The 23,905-nt window shown below is 39.1% G+C and overlaps 1 protein-coding gene across 2 annotated transcripts in view; it reads right to left on the bottom strand.

Moving 5' to 3' along the window:
- Nucleotides 1-23,905, bottom strand: part of ZMPSTE24 (zinc metallopeptidase STE24) — a 47,128-nt gene that overhangs the window by 21,934 nt on the left and 1,289 nt on the right. For both annotated transcript variants that reach the window (XM_004426014.3, XM_087446206.1), the window contains exons 2-7: nucleotides 22,996-23,142; nucleotides 16,185-16,271; nucleotides 9,017-9,133; nucleotides 8,464-8,616; nucleotides 6,366-6,507; nucleotides 271-455 (exon numbers count right to left, since the gene is read on the bottom strand). In XM_004426014.3, the coding sequence (XP_004426071.1) occupies nucleotides 271-455; nucleotides 6,366-6,507; nucleotides 8,464-8,616; nucleotides 9,017-9,133; nucleotides 16,185-16,271; nucleotides 22,996-23,142 (831 nt within the window). The remainder of the gene's footprint in view (nucleotides 1-270; nucleotides 456-6,365; nucleotides 6,508-8,463; nucleotides 8,617-9,016; nucleotides 9,134-16,184; nucleotides 16,272-22,995; nucleotides 23,143-23,905) is intronic.

Below are 23,905 nucleotides of genomic sequence, written 5' to 3' on the forward strand. Positions count from 1 at the left end.
TCCTTGTTTTAAAGATAGCTTATAATAATTTTTCTATCTTATGCTTCCAATTTTAACGTGTACATTCTGTAAAAGCCTGTAAGGCAGTTAGCATGTAATAACAGTGATAATCTCTCCCAAATACCAGAATTATAAAGGGGCCATGGTGTTTTTATTTGATAGTCCCCCTGAATTCAACACTCACTACATAGAAATTGATGTTAGTTTGAGTTGTCACAGGAACTGTTTATAAAAACTAAACCAGGGTCTCTTAGGAAAAGAAGAACTCACTTTAACTTTAGCTTTTATTTCTTCACTGTCCCCTTCTCCATCATTGCGGGGTTCCATGCCAGACTCCTCCTGGATGTCTTTGTTTAGTACAGAATACTCTTCTAGTAGAGTGTCAAACAAAACTATTCGCTTGTTCTTGAAGAAGCCATAAAAATAAGCATTGCTGTGGGAGGAGCGTTTAGATCCTAAGGAAAAGACAGTTCAAAGCATGGAAAATAATTAAAAAGTTTGGGGTCCTTTGGAGAGACTCCTAGAAATTGAATTACTGGAAAGGAGATTAACATTTTCAAATTATTTAATACCTGAAGAAAATGGTATCAACATAAATCATCACCAGCAGTGGAGAGAGTGTTTCCCTGCAGTCTTGCCAACAAATATTTATGCTCATTGCAGCTTTACAGCAGTAAGTAAATAAGTAAAGCCTAAATATCCAAGAGTAGTGGAATGATTAAATCATGGTTAAGCTATGAAATGGAATTTTACGCAGCCAGAAAAAATAATACTTTTGAAGAATTTTAACAAGACACGAAAAAGCTCACCAATATACTATGAAGGATATAAAACTTCATGTATATAATGTTCCATTATTGTCATGAAAAAAATGAACATGTAAATAGAAAAGCATAAACACAAGATAATTAAGAAATATGTCAAAATATTAAAGTGTTTATCACTGGCTTCTAGAACTATGGATTTTTGTTCCCTCTTTTATACTTTTCTTTCTTTTCCAAGGCTTTTAAAACAAGTATACTTACTTCTATAACCAGAAAAAAATTAAAGCTATTTTTAAAAAGACTAGAAAAAAACATACCTAAATTTTTTAACAGTGGCTAACCGTAGCTGAACTACGGCTGATTTTTTATTGTCTTCTTTATATTTTCCTTTATTTTCTAAATATTCTACAAAATGCAGTGAATTTAGTGGTTAAGAGCAGACTCTGGACTCAAATCTTGGCTCTGCCATGTATTAGTTGTGTAAATGTAAGGAACTTTCTTAATTTCTTTAAGTTTTATTTTCCTGTTTATGATGTGAGGCTATCTACCTCACTGGGTTGGATTAAAAATTACATGGGAAATTCTAAGTAAATCAATTAATATTTTTTATTGCCTGATCCGTATAAATTAGTATTACTTATGTACTTCGTTGATTTTTTACTTATTTATTTATTTATTTATTTTGAGGAAGATTGGCCCTGAGCTAACATCTGTTGCCAAACTTCCTCTTTTTCTTTTTCTTTTTTTCTCCCCAAAGCCTCAGTACATAGTTGTATATCCTAGTTGTAGGTCCTTCTAGTTCTTCTATGTGGGACGCCGCCTCAGCACGGCTTGACAAGCGGTGAGTAGGTCCCCGCCCAGGATCCAAATTGGCGAACCCCAGGCCACGGAAGCCAAACCCACAAACTCAACCACTACACCACCTGGCCGGCCTTATACTTTTTTTAAAAGAAGAAATGGTAAAATTTATTTCTCTTGAGAATTTGAGATGTCTCAGAAAATGTGAATTTTGTATCTACTCATATTTCTAATGTAAAGTACATTTAGCAGTATATTTAGAATATAGTATATTCTATACATATATAGCAGTATATTTGGCAGTATTTTAGAATACAGTAAGGATTTAAGTTAAAAGCCAAACATGTGATCCAATTTTGTCAATAATATAAGACCTTAGGATCTGGAAAGCTGTGCACCATTCTGAGGTCTTACACTTCTCTCTCATTTATATCTTCTCTGATTCTAATTTTTAAATTAAGTATAAATATATTTCTTAGAAGCTGCCTTAAGTTATTTATGGAAGTAGGCAGACTGATGCATATAAAGTTAAATTAATGCCTTAATAGCTCCCACTGGTCCAAGTATCTCAAAGCGTGGCCCAAGGAATACCTACACCAAAACCACCCAGGGGCACTTGTTGCAAGTAGATACTAAAAACACCTAATAAGTCAGAATCTCTGGGAATGGAGCCCAGGAATCTGTCTTTTAACAAACTCTCCAGAGAATTCTTACACCCACTAAAGTTTAAGAGTCCGTGCCCTAGACTGGAAGCTTTTTTTTATCGCTGTGCCTGGTGTGTAGTATATCTTCAATAATGCTTGTCTGCTGAATGGATTAATGATACCACTTGAGAAATGAAGTAACGAGAACTCTGAAAACCAAAGTGTTCTATGCAAATGTAAGGCTTTGCCATCTGTGTCTTCATTTTTTGTTTATAATGTCTTATCTTAACCCCTCAGCGGCATTTGACAAGGTTGACCTTCCCTCCTTGAAACACTTTCTTCTTCTGCCTAAAAAGAAACATCACTTTCTCCTGGTTTTCTTCCTACCTCAATGGTTTCTCCTCCTCTGCATCCTTTGCTGGCTCTTCCTCCCCTGCTGACTATGACTTGAGCCCCCTGCTCTTCTCTAAGTGCCCTCATCCATGGCATTAAACACCATCTATGTGCCAGATACTTCCATATCAAAATTTCTAGCCCTGATCTCTCCGTAGAACTCCAGTCTCATATATCCAGCTACCTATTTGACATCTCTACATCTTCACATGGATGTCTATAGCACATATTTGTTATTTATATTCTTATGTATGGTTTTTTCCCTGCCCAGTATTGGAATCTCCTTTCAGAGTTTAGGGAATTTCACACCATGTAAATCTTGTGAGAGACCACTTCTCATTTGAGAAATCTAAAAAGCCAGATATTTGCTTTCCCTGTACTCCTGGCAGCTAACCCCATATCCTGGCTCAGGCAATCAGATGCACCCACTGGAGACTCTGAATAGTTAGCTAACTATGCAAAGAAGCAGGGCAGTGAGGAATTAATTCTGCAGGTGCTAGCGGCAGGGATGTTAGGGATGCAAACTGCTGAAACCAACAGCAGGAGGCAACAGCAGTATCCTCACCAGACTGGATCTGCAGTGTGATTCTGAGTTCCTAGTCTTCCTATGGAACAGCCCATTTTCCAGGCTTGGTAAACTTAACTTTTCTGGTGACTTTGTGAGCTATCAAATCTTGTTTCAATAAGGAATTTTTCTTAAATCAGCCACAGTTGGTTTCTGTTGCTTGCTTGCAACTAACTATTGCCTGCAGAACTCTAATACAGTGTTCAACAGATATCTCAAAATGTAACATATCCAACAGAACTTAATTCCCCACAAACCTGCTCTTCTTCCAGTTTTTTCCATCTTAGTAAACTACCATTATCCCATTGCTCAGGCCAAAAATCTAGGTCGTTATCCTTGATCTCTCCCTTTCCCCCCTATTCCTTCACACATAATCTATTAGGAAATTCCATCAACTCTATCTCTAAAACATATCCCCAACACATCCACTTCTCTCCACAAATTACTATTGTCCTAGTCTAAGCTACCATTATCTCCTACCTGGACTACTGCAACAATCTAACTGTTTTCCCTGGTTCTACTCTTGCCCCCCCTACAATCTATTTTCCATATAGCAACCCAAGATATTTAAAAAATACAAACCAGGGCCGGCCCTGTGGCTTAGCGGTTAAGTGTGCGCTCTCCGCTACTGGTGGCCCGGGTTTGGATCCTGGGTGCACACCGACACTTGTCTGGCCATGCGGAGGCCACGTCCCACGTACAGCAACTAGAAGATGTGCAACTATGACATGCAACTATCTACTGAGGCTTTGGGGAGAAAAAGGGAAAAATAAATAAATTAAAAAATAAAAAAAATTAAAAATACAAACCACACCATGTCATTTTCCTGCCTAAAACATGCAATGGCCTTTCCCCATGAACTTAAAATAAAATCCAAGCTTCTTACCCTGATTTAAAGGCCTATGTGGTCTGACTCTTGCCTATATTTCAGATTTCATGTCACAACACTTTCCTGCTATGTTGCAGCCACACTAGACTTTTTTCTGTTTCTTGAAGATACAAAGCTCTGGAAGGTCTTCCCATTGATCTCAGAATGAATGGCTCCTTCCTTCAGATCTCAGCTTAAAGTCATTTGCTCAGAGAGGTCTTACCTGATGACCCAATCTAAAGTATCAGTCATTCTTCATCACACATGTTTAATTCTCTGCACAGCACTTGCTCTCTGATATTTTTTGAGAGCTGGAATCTTGGCTTTTCACTACAATATCTCTATCACTTTACAAATCCATAACGTGTGGTGTTATTGTTAGTAACAACATTCATTCAAAATATTTTTAAGGATTGTTACCATTATTAACAACAAAACATATACTATAGATGAGTAAACTTCTGTTTAGCAAAGGTAAGTTGCCCAAAGTCACACAGGTAATTTGTGATAGAGCTAGGATTCAAACCCAAGCCTACTGACTCCACAGCCTTACCTCTGAAATGCTATCCTCCGCCTACTCAGATCTTGATTTTCCATGAAGTCCACAGTTCATGTTATAACCCTCCATAAAGCCTTTCCTATTTCATCGAAAATCATGTAGCACTGATGGTATACATCACACATCTTATTGATTACCTCTATTGGCATATCATTAGCTGTCATTTCATGTTATCTGATTATAACTTAAGTGATCAGCAACTTAGGTTGCCCCTTCAGTAAAAGCCCTTCAGAGATTGTTCTACTGGACTGATTAGTGTGCTACTAGTTTAATATTAACTAAAAAAGTAGTGATGGGCCGGCCCCGTGGCTTAGCGGTTAAGTGCTCGCGCTCCGCTGCTGGCGGCCCGGGTTCGGATCCCGGGCGAGCACCGACACACCGCTTCTCCGGCCATGCTGAGGCCGCGTCCCACATACAGCAACTAGAATGGATGTGCAACTACGACATACAACTATCTACTGGGGCTTTGGGGGGAAAATAAATAAATAAAATCTTTAAAAAAAAAAAAAAAAGTAGTGATATCAGAGGCTAAAAAAATAGAATGAATTGGCTTATTCTTCTACCATTTCCCCATAGAAATGTCCCTATTGTGTCTTTAGTTGGGCTGTATAACCTCAGAAGCCACTAAATGTCTGAGATTTCTGAACTATTCTAGTTGCTGTTAGTTCATTCTTTCCAGTTCTGACCATCTCTGTTCTCCCCTGAACCTGCAATTACTTCTCAGTTTCTACTCCTTCATCCAGTACAGCTGTTTCTCACTGGTGATTTTTCAGTTTAGAGGAGGGAGGGGCATACTATCGCTTGCAGGCCAAATCCAATCTGCCACTTATTTTTATAAATAAAGTTTTATTAGAACACAGCCATGCTCATTTGTTTATGTATTCTCTATGACTGCTTTTGTACAATAATGGCAGAGTTACAGAAGAGCTGTGACAGAGATCACGTGGCCTGCAAAGCCTAAAATATTTACTAACTAGCCCTTTACAGAAAACATTTGCCAAACTGCAGTTTAGAGGAAGCAAAACTGAAACCCAGGGGTGAGGTGGTTTGTCTAAGATCCCACAGCTGGTAAGTGGCAGAGGCAGAACCAGTCTCACTCATTTACATGGATTTTAATTTACAGGTTCTGAAAGTCACGGCATCACACAAGTTTCACTCTACATCTTTGTAGGCTTCCCTGAGACTTTAGTAGTCTGATGTAAGCTAACAGACAGCTTCACTCTCAAAAGCAATCATGAAAAAAGCAGAGTATAACTAATCTGAAGTACCCAATGGTACTACAGTTTTTGGTAATCTGCAGGTGAAATCCGAGTCCTCCAGAACACCAGAGTTTTGTTGGAGGAGATAAAGCCAATAACGTTGGTTTTGTTTATGAGACCCCAAACTACTGCTAAATGGAATTTGACTATGCAAGAGTCCACCTCAACTACCTAAAGGAGCCGGGAAGGTAACAGAAGTGAATAAACCAGTCTAATATACATGATATAACAAGGAGCGATAAAGGCCTTGGCCCAAAATTAAAAACAATACTGTAAAGCCAACCAAACATACCTACAGGTAAGAGCAGAATGGCATCAGGCCACCAGTTTCTACCCCTGGATTATGTTATCAATTCCCATAAATCTTAAAAAGCCAAAGTGTAAAATCCTAACCTTTATATAACAAATTATTAAAAAAAAAAACTGATTCATTCTTTTATTAAAGTTTTAAGAATAAAGTACTAAAATAAAAGAAACCATTCTAACGAAGACTTCTTACCCCCAGGAAGCCTTACCTTCAACAACATACACCTTAGTCAAAGGAAAGTCAATACTCTTCGCCATTACTTCAATTTCTTGCTTAAGCTTTCCCTCAGGCAGAGGTGTGAATTTGTCAAATAAAGGGGCAATATAATCAGCATAGATTGTGACAAGCACCTGAAAAGTAAATGTCAGAACAACCTATGAATACGGTCTTAAAGAAAAACTACTGCTCACACAGATTCAGTTATAGTAAAACAATTATGTAACCCCATCCTTGAGAACAGGGACCTTATCTTATTTGCTCTACTATTCCTAGCCCCAAATAGTACCAGATAGTAAGTGCTCAATATGTATTTGATGAATTAAATCAAAACAAGTAGTCTCTAGGTGGTAATAACTGAAAAGTCAAATGGTCCATTCAAAACTCTCTTGGGGATTTCTGACACTTCATAAGCCTGTCATCACTTGGAACTCTGCCTTTCAGTGTAATCAAAACAGACCTGAAGTCTTTGCTAAAAAAGAATTACTGGAGCTTGACTGTGTGCTGTCTGTTATTTGGTTAGTCTGCTAAAATTAATTATCTGCAGTTTGCAACTGTACACTTTGGTTGAAACAGTACTTCCTTAAGCATTTGTGGAGCATTTCCTCTGCTCTCTTTCCTTTCACTTCAATTTGCCATACAACAGATATGTGTGAATCCAACTCGCGCCAATTTTCTGATCTTGATCCAACCAGTGGGAAGAGAAGCAATGAGCATCACAGTAATTCAGACTACAATAAACCTCATCCTCAGTGGAGTTGAAAAGCTGATAGACGATATTTTCTGGAAGCCGTGAACAGACCATTTTGATTGTGTTGTAGATGTGCGCGTTGTAAAGCAGTTAAGAACACAGGCAAGAGAAGAGGAAAAGAAGATGCTATGGAGGGAAAACGGGTGGAGGGAGTGAGAGGAAAAGAGAGGGACAAGGAAGAGAGGTGGCAGTGGGGGAGAGGAGGGAGAAGGGAAGGAAGGAGGGAGGAGAAGGGAACAGAGAAGAGGTGTAAAGAGAGGAGAAGGGAGGAAGGGAGAGAGGAGGAGGGGAAAGGCAGGAGAAGGAGGGCAGAAGAAAACCAGATACGTTCATGCTTTCTTTTTCTCGTCCCTCTTAAATCTACTCTCTCTTCAAAACATCCATGATTTTTAGGCATTGGAGCTCAGTCCAGAGTCATTAAATTATCAAACTTAGTCATCCATTCTGGTGGCAACTCACAAATGCACAGCCCAAAACTGCCTGACAACTGGATCATTAAAAGTAACTAACAGGGGCCAGCCCGGTGGCGCAAGCGGTTAAGTGCGCGCACTCCGCTTCAGCGGCTGGGGTTCCCGGGTTAGGATTCCTGGTGCGCACCGCTGCACCGCTTGTCAAACCATGCTGTGGCGGCGTCCCATATAAAGTAGAGGAAGATGGGCACGGATGTTAGCCTAGGGCCAATCTTATTCAACAGAAAAAAAAAAAGAGGAGGATTGGCTTCGGATGTTAGCTCAGGGCTGATCTTCCTCACCAAAAAAAAAAAAAAAAAGTAACTAACAACTAACTTCTAGGATCTGTAAGAGTCAGCATAAGGAGAAGAAAATCTATGGTCAGAGTCAACTCTCCTATTTCGATACCCAAAAGCAGAAACCAAGAGTGGAATTTATATGACCACCTATTTATCTTTCATCTACTTTTTTTTTTAAAAAACAGCTTTATTGAGATATAATTCACATACCATACAATTCGCCCATTCATTCATTCATTCATTCATTTATTTTTGTGAGGAAGATCAGCCCTGAGCTAACATCCTTTGCCAATCCTCCTCTTTATCACTGAGGAAGATTGGCCCTGGGCTAACATCCATGCCCATCTTCCTCTACTTTATATGGGACACCGCCACAGCACGGCTTGACAAGTGGTGCATCAGTGCGCACCCAGGATCCGAAGCTGCAAACCCCAGGCCTCCAAAGTGGAGCTCATGCACTTAACTGCTTGTGCCACCAGGCAGGCCCCTCATCTGCTTCTTAAGAACTGTTTACATGCTAATGAAGATTAAATCACAGTTCTCTCACCAAGGAATTTTTGTAAAAGAAAACGCAACAAAGATTTTACTCACCAGAGAAACAACTAATGTGAACAGCCAGGCATAAATAAAAAAATAGTCACCTCCAATTTTAATAATGTAAAGTAGAAGCGAAGACACAGGCAATAAGATACACTGAGTCACAACAAATTTCTTGATTGCATCTTTCATGAAGAACCCCAAAGTCTGAAAAAAGAAAAGATCATCACAAGAAACTGAGAAACTGCTTTTAAAATGACTAGTAAGTGAATAAAAGGATACATTATTATAGCAAGTTTAAAAATTAAAAGGCAGTGAGACTAAATTATATGACACTAGGTAGCCTAAGACAATTAAGTAAATGTCTTGCCTTTTACAGTTTAAAATAAATTCACTTAAATGTTATTAGCTGAAAAAAACTAGACATTCGTGCTATTAGAGTTTATGGCAAGACTTTAAACTACGATCTTTACATATCTGTAGTTCCTTTTTCCTCAATTAAATCATGTGCTAAAATAGCAAATTATGTTTCAATTATTACCAGCAGAGGACAAAAGCACAAAAGGTCTTCATATTTAAAAGAAAACATTTCCATTCTCTATTTTACCTGTTGATTGAAACCATGTTTTTCCTCTATCACAAAAGTATTATAAAGACTCCATGGCAAACCAGTCAATGCACTGAAAAGTGTAGCCAACAGCAGAAACACCAAGGACTGAGTGACCTAAACACAAGAAGGAAAAAAATGGCTGTTTTTATGGTATAATATTAATTCATTCTTCAAATGAATTATTAGTGAACAAATCTACGAATATTTGCTGAGTACTTATTATTATCTCAAGCAATGTGCTTGATTCTATGGGTAATACAAGGTCTGAAACATCATCTCTACCCTCAAAGTTTACTTTCGAGAGAAGGAGGCAATCAAACAACTCTTTTATTACACAGGCATTATATGAAAATTACCTGAAGTCATAGACACAAAATGGTTAAAAGAACTAAAAAATTAGAGACAGCTACATATGGTAGTGAATTCAAGGAAGGCTTACAAGGCTGATGAGACTTGGGATCCCACTGTAAAGAAAGAGATAAATTAGTGGGACAGGAGAGAAGAGGAAAAGAGGAGGAATTCTATGCAATTTGCAAAAGCATGGAGAGAGAGAAAGGCACCCTGTAAATGGAAGATGACAAGATGACAGGCCTGGCTGGGACCAGGCAGAGAAACTTATAATAGAGCACCAAAAAGATGGGTAAGGGCAGGTGGGGCACAGTGTGCCCAAGTTTTCACAAAAAGCCAAAATCCAATAGAGAAAGTTACCCTCAAGAACTACTTTAATTGCCTTCACAATGAGTCTTGGGAGATCAAAAGCCAAGAACTGCCTCACTTCTCTTCACAAACTTTTTCCTAGGACAGTGGAGGACAAGGGCTAATTAGTATGAAGGGAGTTTCGGGGAGGTGGAAGGGCAATGAGGCAGACAGAACATTTTCTCTCTCCCTCTCACCACACTGGCACTCTCCCTCTTTCCCCTCAGTGTAAAACTGGATTCTTTTAAGGTAAATGTGAGTATACCACCTACCACCAAAGCATATTTCACTTGGTAGCAAAGATGCAACCAGCATAAGTTTCTAAACATAGGAAGAAGGGAGAGAGGAAGAGTGAGGAAGGAGATCTGTCTGGCTATAACATGCAGGATGGTTTATTCTAGCACTTGTTCCCAAACAGGAAATGGAAAAGTTTTTCTAAAACAGATTCCAGGACTCCTGTTCAACATAGTACTGGAGGTTTTGGCCAGAGCAATTAGGCAAGAAAAAGGAATAAAAGGAATCCAAATAGGCAACGAAGAAGTGAAACTCTCACTATTTGCAGATGACATGATTGTATATATAGAAAACCCTAAAGAATCTGTAGGAAAACTATTAGAAACAATCAACAACCACAGCAAAGTCGCAGGGTACAAAATCAATCTACAAAAATCAGTTGCATTTCTGTATGCTAATAACGAACTAACAGAAAGAGAGCTCAAAAAGATAATACCATGTACAATTGCATCAAAAAGAATAAAATATCTAGGAATAAATCTTACCAAGGAGGTGAAAGACCTATAGAATGAAAACTACAAGACATTATTGAAAGAAATCGATGATGACATAAAGAAATGGAAAGACATCCCATGCACATGGATTGGAAGAATAAACATAGTTAAAATGTCCCTATTACCTAAAGCAATCTACAGATTCAATGCAATCCCAATCTGAATCCCCATGACATTCTTCATGGAAATAGAAGAAAGAATACTAAAATTCATATGGGGCAACAAAAGACCTCGAATAGCTAAAGCAATCCTAAGAAAAAAGAACAAAGCAGGAGGCATCACAATCCCTGACTTCAAAACATACTACAAAGCAATAGTAATCAAAACAGCATGGTACTGGTACAAAAACAGACACACAGATCAATGGAACAGAATTGAAAGCCCAGAAATAAAACCACACATATACGGACAGCTAATTTTTGACAAAGGAGCTAAGAACATACAATGGAGAAAGGAAAGTCTCTTCAATAAATTGTGTTGGGAAAACTGAACAGCCACATGCAAAAGAATGAAAGTGGACCATCTGCTATCGCCATTCACAAAAATTAACTCAAAATGGATCAAAGACCTGAAGGTGAGACCTGAAACTATAAAACTCATAAAAGAAAATATAGGCAACACACTATTTGACATTGGTCATAAAGGAATCTTTTCCGATGACATGCCTATCCAGACTAGGGAAACTAAAGAAAAAATAAACAAGTGGGACTTTATCAGATTAAAGAGCTTCTACAAGACAAACAAAACCAGAATCAAGATGAACAGACAACCAACCAGCTGGGAGAGAATATTTGCAAAACATACATCTGACAAGGGGTTGATCTCCATAATATATAAAGAACTCACACAACTGAACAACAAAAAAACAAACAACCCCATCAAAAAATGGGCAGAGGAAATGAACAGACACTTCTCCAAAGGAGATATACAGATGGCCAATAGGCACATGAAAAGATGTTCAACATCACTAATCATCAGGGAAAAGCAAATCAAAACAACACTAAGATATCACCTCACGCCCGTTAGAATGGCTATAATCACCAAGACAAAAAACAACAAATGTTGGAGAGGATGTAGAGAAACAGGAACCCTCATACACAGCTGGTAGGAATGCAAACTGGTGCAGCCTCTATGGAAAACGGTATGGAGACTCCTCTAATTTTTTGAGGATGCCCTATGCGTCCTCTAATTTTTTGAGATGCCCTATCGTCCAGCTGTCCCACTACTGGGAGAATCAACAATCCAAAGAGGCTTATGCACCCCTATGTTCATTGCAGCATTATTCACTACAGCCAAGAAGTGGAAGCAACCTAAGTGTCCCTCGACTGACAACTGGATCAAGAAAATGTGGTATATATATACAATGGAATACTACTCAGCCATTAAAAAAAGACAAAATCGTCCCATTTGCAACAACATGGACGGGCCTGGAGGGTATTATGTTAAGTGAAGTAAGCCAGAAAGAGAAAGACAAACACTGTATGATCTCACTCATATGTGGAATATAAACCAACACATGGACAGAGAAAACTGTATTGTGGTTACCAGGGGCAATGGGGGTGGCGGGTGGGCACAAGGGGTGAAGGGAGACATATCTATGGCGATGGACAAACAAAAATGTACAACCCAAAAAGCTCTAGCCCTATTGGGAAACAGGTCAAGGCTCCAGGACACAGAACATAATAAAGTCCTAAGACATTAAGGCCAAGTGATCCAGACCAACACATCTTGAATGGCACGATTTATCCCTTGTCTAAGATGAACCTACTCATTCTATCTCATGTTCATGATGTGGCAACAGAGCTCTGGAGCATTCTGAGTCATTAGGTCCATTACTTGTGGAGAAGGGCTGAGCCACATCTCACTGTCGAAAAATAAGGACACTGATTGTACCCCCTGTTGGTAGTTTGAAAAGCAGAAAGTCCTCCAAAAGACACTGCCTATGCCTAGGATAAGCTGAGGTTCGCCTATTTTTCTTCTTCTTCTTCTTTTTTAAACGTAGAAATTGGTTTTAGTTATAAGAGAAGTACGTGCTCTTGCTGAATTTTCTTAAGAGATAATCAAAAATAAGGAAATAAAAATTGCCAAAATTCTCTCCAGAGAAAACCACTTTGGCATTTTGGTATATACTATTTCAGACTTTTTAGAGATGTGAAATTTTTGCACAAAGATATATGTACAAGGATGGGCACCATTATATGCAATTAAGAAAAACTGAACCAATCTACATTGGTTTATCCGCAGGACATTAGTCACATAAAAAATCTGTATGGATATTCACACACACTTTTATTTATGTATGTTGCTTTATAATCTGACTTTTCCATTCAATAACAAGTTATATGAAATAACACCACAATAACATTTTTTCCCCATCACACTGGCAAAAATAAAATGTATCATGTATCATGTATACAACAAATATTAGTGAGGATCCAGGGAAAGGGTATTCTAGTGTTTCACACGCTATGAAAGAACATAAACCAAAAAAGCTGTTTTAGGAGGGAATTTGGCAGTGTCTATCAAAATTTTAACTACACATAGCCTTTGATCCAGTTAATTCCATAAATATTTATACATATGCATAAAGATTTAGGTGAAAGATGTGCACTATAGCATTATTGGTAATAAGGAAAATTTGGAACCAATCTACCAATAAACGAGTAATTAAATAAATGATAAATGCTTACAATGAATACAGGCAGTCCTCGCTTTACACAGTAGTGCATGACCATAAAAACGACTGTGCAAACTCAAACTGTGTAGAGTGAGCTTAAGAATCAATATAAAAAATTGTGATTGTGATCTTTGAAAATTTTCGTTAATAAACTAAAGACCCTCTTACTGTCAGGTCTAAATATATAGGGATATGGATAAATAATAAAACTAATATTTATTTAGTATACTATAATTTAAAACATTAGAAAAATTGAGGGGCCGACCCAGTGGCATAGTGGTTAAGTTCACGCACTCTGCTTTGGTGGCCTGGAGTTCACAGGTTTGGGTCCCAGGCGGGGACCTATGCACCACTTGTCAAGCCATGCTGTGGCGGGCGGCCCATATATAAAGTAGAGGAAGATGGGCACAGATGTTAGCTCAGGGTTAATCTTCCTCATCAAAAAAAAAAGGAAGAAAAATCGAGAATTAGTGTTTTATTTCCTTGGAAAAAACAGGAGTAGTCTGAACAATGCTTGTCTTCTCATTGTGTAACTTACTTTGTGGAGAGGGTATCTTTTCTCTGCCTTGGTGAACTGCCTTACTCCTTTCAAAGGTTAGATCAGCTTCTAACATTTTACCCCTTTGAGCTTTCAATGTCATGAAATATCTTCAAGAGATCCTTTAATGTGAGAGTTTTTGCCAGTAATGCTACCTCTGGGACATCTTCATCGTTTTTCTCACAACCACTTTCCTCAATACATCAATAAGGTCGCATTGCTAAGTTCCTCTGGCTGCATATCTAGAATCTCTCTAATGGCAGCAGCATCAGCATTCCCATGGTCAGCTATTTCTTCTATAAGTCCATATATGCTAGATTTGAATTTCACTTCCAGTGTTAATATTTTTCATTTCTTTGGTACACTTTCATCTTTGTTGGCCAATTCCCTATTTCAGTTATCCATTTTTGTAGAACGTCATGTGGATTTATAGCTGGGAGACAGGAGGCAACACAACTGCACACTTCAAATAACTGAGTAACAGATGCGCAGTGGCCAATTACTGATAGACTTGAAAAAAGTGACGTGATTGGTCACTGATCACTAAGAGCATCTGTTATCCGCACAGTGATTCATGGACTGAAGAGCTAGCAGGGAAGTTTGTACTTCATACAATTACTCACACAACATATTGTGGTAACTGAAATTTGAACTGTGCTGTTGAGGGACTGGTATTATTTAACTAAACTGTGGCAACTGAAATTCGTGTATACCAGAACTGTGCAAAGCAAGGACTGGCCACGCAGCCATTAAAGAAAGCAAAGATCTATATAAGTGGACAGGAAGAGATCTCTAAAACATTGTTAAATAATGTCTCACAACATTACATAAAATATGTCCCATTAACGTAAGGAATATTTTTTAAATGCATATGTATGTAGATTGTGGTCACTCATTCAACACATATTTACAGAGTACCAATTCTGTGACTAGCATTGTTCTAAGCACTGGTGACACAGCAGGGAAGAAAATGTATAAGCTCTCTTTCCCCTTAGAGCTTAAAATTCTTGTCAAGGAGATAGATAAAAAGTAAACAAATAAACAAACAAGATAACTGCAAGTAGTGGTAGGTGCCTTCACAGTCTTGTGCAGCTTGCTTGACGACATGCTGGTCAACAATGGACTGTGTATAGGACGTTGCTCCTATAAGATTAGCACCATGCGGCCTAGGTGTACAGTAGGCTAGACCATCTAGGTTTGTGTAAGTACACTCGGTGATGTTCACACAACCATGAAATCACCTAACAACACGTTTCTCAGAACATATCGTTGTCGTTAAGCAACACATGACTGTAAAAAAATAAAACAAGGTGATGTGCTTCACTAAAGAGGGATGCTATTTCAGATGGAGTGATCAGGGAAGTCCTCTCTGAGAAAGTGATCTTTAAGTTGAGAACTGAATAAGGAGTCACTCCTGATGTTCATATGAAACCACCTGAAATCATTTCTGAAACAATGCAGAGAATATGTAAGTAAACTGCAATACCACATATGGCAGGTAAGAAGCAGGAGTCTGTCTGTGACAATACAGAGATATCACAGGAAGAAGAGGTCTTAAAAGAGTCTGACTGCTTTAGAAAAAGGTAAACAGAAAAGGGACTCAGGATGCGCTGAATTAAAGCCCAAGGTATCTATAAGTGTACAAGAGATCCATCATTTCAAATAGAGTCAGGAAAGAGAGAACAGACTTGACAATTTTCAAGGAAAAGTCAAGAAGTAGTGTCCCAGCATCCATTACAGGTGGGAGTCTCAGGTTTAAGGCTCTGCCTAGTAACTGGAGTTTCTGGAAGAGTGGGTAGTCAACTCAAGCAGCTCACTGGAGATTCTAGGAGATACACTCGCTGTCTTCACCAAAGCAGACACTTGAAGTGTCTGCTAAGTGTGTGTGGCACAGAGTACCTACTTAGCATGGGTTCAACAAAATCCATGCTTCCCCTTTCATTGCACCAAATTATTCCCGAGAAGCAGCTGCCTAAACAGAGACTACAGTTCCCACACCCCTTGCATCTGAGACTAAATGACTGGTTTACCAACGAAGTGTGAACGCAAAGGAAAGGTATCACTTTGGAGCTAAGAGAGTTAAGAAAAGCGTGTACTTTCTCCATCCTCTCAATCCATCTGACTGTTGGATGCAGAGAACTATGGGGTACTCAGGGGAAGGCAGAACCATAAGACGAAAAGAGACTAGGTCCCTGGCTTACCACATAGAAGAATGTCACCTGCTGACCAAAAAAATACTCACTCTGGGTCATTATGTGATTGAATAATAAACTGTTGTGATAAGCCATTGAAATTCTGGGGTTTGCCACAGTAACTAGCATTATCCTAACACAGCATAGGTGGACAAGGACTGTATAGACAGAGAAGCAAGCCTAATAATGGTAGGAACCAAAAAATTAACTTTAGTACAAAGCTAGCCAAGCAAAAAGAAAGACTCTGACAAACACATGCTAATCAATCACATACCTCATATTCTGGTCCAAAGCCAGCATAGCCACAGAACTGTCCAGAAAGTCTCCAGAGATAAGGGATTCCTCCAAAGAGAAGAATAAGCTGTAAAATAAGGCATATGTTGGTTACACTTGAACAGTACTAGAAACTATCACATGAGAGCATTTTATAAAGAAAAAAGGACAAAATAATTATTTCTAAAGAAAAAAAGAGACCTACCTTATTTAGGATAAAATATACGTGTAGATGAATACAAACCAACTGAGACATCAAGTTTAAACTGGTAAAAGATTTCTGCATGTACATTTTACATGGATAAATTAGTATGGTGTGTGAATTATATCTCTGTAAAGCTGCATGAGAAAAAAAAAAAACTTTGCCAAAAGACCACAACAGAGGCTTTATGAATCAAGAATTAAGCTTAGAAAGGTTAAGCAATTTGTCAAAATTCCACAGCTAATGAGTGACAGAAATGGGATTTGAACCAGGCTATATGGCTCCATAACTGGCTTTTCCTTAAAAGGAAACAGCCCTCTTCAGTCAGGACAAAGTATTAGTATTCGTATAAGTGAAGAGTCATGTCCACTTACCAAACTAGGGGACAGAATGGGATATCTGTGCCTTCTCCCGGTAAGGAAAAGGTGAATCCTGAGGTAGGAGTCAGGGTTTCATAGGAGTAGGCCCCTTTCTCGGCACCACCCTTTGTCTTGGGCAGATAAAGTAAAGACAGATATTCACCAAATCACCATGACATTCGAATGAGGGAGCAGCTCTTAAAATTTGAAAAGAATACATGCTTAAGAAACATGACTTCCCACAACAGATACTCAGTTTGAAGGCATTTTGTCAAGAGGAATCAATTTATTTTTTCTTTCTGTGGAGTTTCAGGAATACAACAATCAATCATGCTCCTTGATTAGAAGCACAATATTCTCAGTTCAGACGTGGTTCCTTGTGGTTTTGAGGGTTCTTGGCACTGTCACATACTTCATAGGAAGCCTTCCAATCTACTTTCCATTTTTACGTATGTACCCATAAATAGTACAGTGAATTATGTATGCTTTTTAAGACTAGATATAAATGACATCATATTGTACTTACCATTCTACAACTTGCTTTTTACATTCTACATTTTTTTAGATCCATCCATGGTGATTTTTAACTTTATTTGGTATTACCAGCTTGTTCTCTAAAGTGTTAATACCAAATTACACTCCCGTCAGCAGTACCTGAGTGTTCCTGTTCCCCACAATCTCACCCACACCTGAAGCTGTCCTTCTTTTAGATTTTTACCAGTATGCTGGGTTGGTTTAATACCATGATTTAATACGGTCTCTGGGGCCGGCCCCATGGCTTAGCGGTTAAGTGCGTGTGCTCCGCTGCTGGCGGCCCGGGTTCGGATCCCAGGGGCACACCAACGCACCGCTTCTCCGGCCATGCTGAGGCCGCGTCCCACATACAGCAACTGGAAGGATGTGCAGCTATGACCTACAACTATCTGCTGGGGCTTTGGGGGAAAAAATAAATAAATAAAATTAAAAAAAAAAAATTATTAAATAATATGGTCTCTGGACAGCAGCATCAGCACCACCTGGGAATGTATTAAAAATGCAAATTCTCAGGCTCCACCCTAGAACTACTGAATCAGAAACTGGGAAGTGGGGCTTAGCAGTCTCCAGGTCAATCTGATGTACACCAAAGTCTGAAAAAATCTGTTTTAACAAATTGTTTTTTTAAAGACTCCCTTAACTCTACATCCAGCTATTTCCACTTTACTACAACTAACAATCTTGGACGTAGACCCTGTTTTCCCAAAAGACATGCTTTGGCAGCACTGTATCGCATATGCTCCACTTGTTGAATTAATGGACTTAGGATAGCATTTTTTTCATCCTATTCTCAATACTAATAAATAATGCAGAATTAAGGACTTATAAAGCTTTTGGTGAAAGGCTGGAATAGCTATTATTAAAAGTCCAGCTTATAAGTAAGTAAGTATCAAGGGTAGTTTTAATGTGAACTTTGAATGCATCTGTGAATGTATCTGGAAACTGCTCTTGCAAACTTTGTTTAGTATACTTTGGGGAATGAAAAACAAAGCAGAGTGAACAGTAAAGTTTCTCTATATTGATAATCTCACTGAGCATGCTCCTGGGGATGTCCTGTAAAAAGAACTAATGATCCCAACAAAAACAAGTCCAGTGTAAAAGCAGGCAGGGCAGGAAGCGTTGTCATCTCTACTTTACAGATGAGTCAACTGAAACTCAGAAAGGTTAACGTAATTCGCCCAAGGAAACCCAAAGACTAAGTAATTGCTATATGTTGAGCTCTGTACTAAGTGCTTCATTTACATTATCTCACTCACTTAGTCCCTGCCACAAACCATATGAGATATGGTTTAATATCTATCTACTCCTCATCTCAAAGAGGAGAAAAATGAGGCTCAAAGAGGCTAAACTGCTCACTCAGAAACACACAGAAACTGGAGAAGCAACAAGTTGAACTTTTCTAGTCTGCCCTACTCTACTCCCCAGCTATTCCATTTCTTAACAGGGCTCTTTATTGACCTCTCTGAGATTTCAGGAGAGTCTGTCTCAGAGAGGCTGGATGTTTTCTCTCTGGGTGTTCTGTCACATTTGTGTGAAAGTGGCACCTATAATTGGTCACACAAGGCCTCTGCTTATGTTCCCTCGGGTAGAAAGCACTGAGGGAAAAAACGTCTAAATTAATCTTTGCACTTGTTCTTTGTGACCACAGCATACAAACCTATTAATTTTAATCAACACAAAATAGGAATTAATGAACTTGTTTTCAAACAGAACAGGATTTCAAAGTAACACAAAGTGCTTCCTAGCTAACGGTAAATATAGCTACTAATTCCCTAAGGATAAATTTAGCACATTCATGATGCACTCCTTAGAGTTTCAAGAATGGTTTCTTCAATGTAATTTTAAAGACTCAGAAGAACAGAGTTTGAAATCCAGGTATCCCATCTATTAGTGTCACCTAGCCATTAAATGGTAGGCCATTTAATTTCTCTGAGCCTTTGCTTTCTCATCCATAAAAAGGGAATACTAATGCATATACTTTCCACCTCAGAGCACTGTTATAAATATCAAACAAAACAATAAATATAAAAACAACATATATGGGCTGGCCCTGTAGCCTAGTGGTTAAGTTCAGTGCACTCTGCTTCGGTGGCCCAGGTTTGATTCTCAGGCATGGACCTACACCACTCCTCAGCGGCCATGCTGTGGCGGCAACCCACGTACAAAATAGAGGAAGATTGGCGCAGATGTTAGCTCAGGGTGAATCTTTCTCAAGCAAAAAGAGCAAGATTGGCAACAGATGTTGGCTCAGGGCCAATCTTCCTCAAGCAAAAAGAGGAAGATTGGCAACAGATGTTAACTCAGAGAGAATCTTCCTCAGGAGAAAAAAAACACAATATACGAAACAAAAATCACTACCCATAAAATTATTATAAGGATGACTATTACTGTCACCAAACTTAGCCCCACAGTACCGCTTCTAGTTTGAGGCACAGCACATTACAAAGCTCTCATCTCCCTACCTCTATCTTCTAGAACTTACTGAACCATTCCCACAGTCACCAACCATAATAACCAAGCTATTGCCCATCTTTCCTGGAACTGTTTATTGGTGACAACCAAGCAGACCGAAAAGGTTTTTCCTGTCATTTTACAATGGCCCTGGGGGGTAAGTCAAAGAATCAAACATCAATGAGGAAAGAGGATAGTGTCTAAATTCACCACCTCTACTTTCCTCTCTTCCGAAGGCTGATTTCCTACTTAGACCCTGTCCCTAACAGAAGAAATGCTTCAGATAAATTAACCAAAGCCAAATATAATTCACAATAATTTTACCTTTCCTGGCTTCATTGGAAGGCATCAAGTTTCAATACTAATCTTTAGTATCCCAGTAACTAAACCTGGCTTGAACTAGCAGAAGGACAAAAAATCAATATTGAAAAGACTAATTAACTAGCAATCACTGGGTACCCCAAAAGCCAATGCAATTTTACTTATCAGATCATTTATTAATTTTTCTAAAATACCAAAATTTAACTCTTCCAGAAGCTTTGCTATTTTCCACCATATTGAAGAAATGGGAGAGGTTTCTAATAACTTGGTTCTAACCATGCTAGTCTTACTATTCTATATTTGTCAAGGCAAATTTTGTGACTAGCTAGACAATTTTGTCATCATTTAACAAAGCTACAAACTGCAAGTTCCTTCTCTGTAACTGATGAAACAATTATGGTAGCCAATCTCAATTATTGTCAATTTAGGAATCTTTCTCTCAGTAATACTGGGGGATCTAAAAGAGTTCTGGAGGAACAATGACGATAATCATGATCATGATGATAGAAATAATAACAGCCACCACTATGAAGCACTTACGATGGATCAGGCACTGTTCTAAGCACCTTACATCTACTAACTAATTTTAATTCTCTCAACAACACTATGAATGAGGAACTCTTATTACCATACGATTTTAACCGATGAGAAAACTGAGGCACAGAAATGCTGAATGACTTGCTTGAAGTCAGATAGCTAGTATGGAAAAGCTGAGATTCCAACTCAAGCCACCTGAATTCAGAGTCTGACCTTAACCTCTAGACCACACACTTTCAACTGTTCTTGGAGGTGGAAAACCAAAAACTGGTTTTTGGTGGACAAAAATCTTAACTTACTTCATGTATAACAGATATACATACATACAGTACAGAAACAGATATACAGTACATCTGTGATATTAAAATTTCATGGGCCAGCCCGGTAGCATAGTGGTTAAGTTTGCGTGCTCCACTTTCGTGGCCCAGGGTTCACAGGTTCGGATCCTGGGTGCGGATCTATGTACCACTTATCAAGCCATGCTGTGGCAGCATCCCATACATAAAGTAGAGGAAGATGGGCACGGATGTTAGCTCAGTGACAATCTTCCTCAGCAAAAAGAGGACGTCTGGCAACAGATGTTACCTCACGGCTAATCTTCGTCACCAAAAAAAATAAATAAATAAAATTTCATGGACAGGTGATCAGAAAAAGAATGTCTAAAAAAGTACAGGGTCACGGGCTAGGGGAGATCATGAAAAAACACTGCTCTACACTATACAGCCTCTCTTCTTTTAGCATGGGGGTAAGACTGGCCCTGTTTTGCTAAGCAAAAATGTCCTGTCACTCATTCTTTCAATAAATATGAATCATGTGCTTCTTATATGCCAGGCACTAGGTATAAAATGATGAACAAGACCTTAAAATATCCTTTCTTTAAAGAACTACCAGTCTGTAAACAGGCAAATTCAATACAATGTGATAAGTACTCTGATAGGAATAATGATAGGATGCTACCTTACCGAGTCTTGAGGGACAGCGGAAGTTTCAAATGGTTTTTTAGAAAAGACGATGTCTCGGGCCGGCCAGGTGGCGCAAGCGGTTAAGTGCACGTGCTCTGCTGCGGCGGCCCGGGGTTCACCGGTTCGGATCCCAGGCGCGCACCGACACACTGCTTGGCAAGCCATGCTGTGGCGGCGTCCCATACAAAGTGGAGGAAGATGGGCACAGATGTTAGCCCAGGGCCAGTCTTCCTCAGCAAAAAGAGGAGGATTGGCAGATGTTAGCTCAGGGCTGATCTCCTCACAAAAAAAAAAAAAAAAGAAAAGATGATGTCTCAGCCGGATCCTAATGGAAGGGTAGGGATTAATCAGCTTCCAGTGAGAGAACAGATTGAAGAGTTGAAGAGGGAGGGGAAGGGCACCCTAGACAGAGATACCAGCATGTGAAAAGACTCAAAGTCATAAGAAACCAAGTTAGGTATAAGACGGATAATAAAGAAAGGGAAAGAACTTTGGGGAAGGAATAAAAAGATGAGGCTCAAGTAAGCAATAGCCAGGTCAAAAAGGACATCAAAAAGGACCATGCCAAGAAATTGAGACTTCACCCTGAAGGCAACAGTGAGCCAGTGAAAGGATTTCTTTTTTTTTTCTGAGGAAGATTCACCCTGAGCTAACATCCCCTGCCAATCTTCCTCTTTTTGTATGTGAGCCGCCACCACAGCGTGGCCACCGACAGGTGAGTGGTGTAGGTCTGCACCTGGGACCCAAACCCAGGCCGCTGAAGCAAAGCGCACCAAATTTAACCACTAGGCCACCACGGCTGGCCCCAGTGAAAGGTTTTATGTAGGAGAATAACATGATCAGAATTGTGCTTCAGGATTTCTTTGGCTGCAATGTGGAGGACAGGTTATAGAGTTAAGATAGAGGCAGGAAGACAAGTGGGGATTGCTACAGGAATAACTTACAACATAATGTTCTTTTTCACACCTGGCCTCAGGGTGACAGTTACCATATTCTACAATTTTCAACTGACTAAAGTTGAAAAAGTTGACAGTTATATTTCTGTCTCTTTTGTTCCACACCCATTACTATCAATAACAAAAGTTAAGAAAGCATTCTGGGGGCCGGCTCCGTGGCTTAGCGGTTAAGTGCGCGCGCTCTGATGCTGGCGGCCCGGGTTCGGATCCCGGGCGCGCCCCAAGGCACCACTTCTCCATCCAGCGCGAGGCCGAGTCCCACGTACAGCAACTAGAAGGATGTGAACCTATGACATACAACTATCTGCTGGGGCTTTGGGGGGAAAAAAATGAATAAATAAAATCTTTAAAAAAAAAAAAAAAAAAGAAAGCATTCTGGGATTTGTAGGTGTGGTACCCTTTTGTGTCACAAAAACACGAAAATGAAAACAAACATTATAAATTATTAAATAATTTGACAGACTGTCTCTCCAAGAAGTAAATTACTCACAGTGCCTTCAATCTCTGAATAGAGTCCTGACCAGAAGCTGAAAGTACTTTTGTCCAGTTGATACAGTCGCGATTTCTCAAATGTTTCTGAATCCATGATCTGTCCTAACTCCAGCGGTACATGAGTTGTTGTTTTATATATCCGTCTCTGAAATAATTCGAAGAAAACACTTTAATGAAACAGGCAAACCAACTCATTATTTATTACTCTAGTCACTTATGATCAAACATTGAATGATTTATAGCATTAACTTATCACTTAAGCCTGCTGAATCTGCTTTATAGAGACACAACTACTGCATTTGATCAAGTACACTGACCACTAAAACAACTGATGCAGAAAAGTAAAAGCGGAACAAGAGAATCTGAGGCTAGCTGACTAGGTGAAATTAAAATCAAGGTCGTCATCACACTTCAGTTTGCATTATGTCCACCAAAATTGTAACATCACAAAGGGTACCACTCACTCCAGGTGCAACATACATCCTGTAATATAGAAAACAAATTCAGGGAAAGGAGAAGGAAGCAAATATGCTAACCATGAGTACTAACAGATATTGTGGCTAGGTACTGAATTTGGTCCTAGAAGCCAAATTAAGGGAAGTTTGAGGCGTGAGAGATAGAAGCATAACAGATCTTGAAGAAAGACAAACTTGCTCATTATACCAAGTTCTAAAAGGTAATTTCAGCCTATGGGACATAACACAGGGAACAGATATCAGACAATATAATGGACCGCATCTTCTACAGTGGTTTTACAAATGGCTTCTTTATATAATTGTGCACTTCACTCAACCCTCAAGTAAAGGCATTACATTAAAGCATAATTGAGTAAAGACTCTATCGAAAAGTAGTTACTGTAACTAAGCTTATTGTTAAAGTAAGACAGATGGATGTCCAGTACCCACTCC

The sequence above is a fragment of the Ceratotherium simum genome, chromosome 22, assembly GCF_057802395.1.
Source record: "Ceratotherium simum simum isolate JZ-2026a chromosome 22, ASM5780239v1, whole genome shotgun sequence".
Taxonomy (NCBI): Eukaryota; Metazoa; Chordata; class Mammalia; order Perissodactyla; family Rhinocerotidae; genus Ceratotherium; species Ceratotherium simum.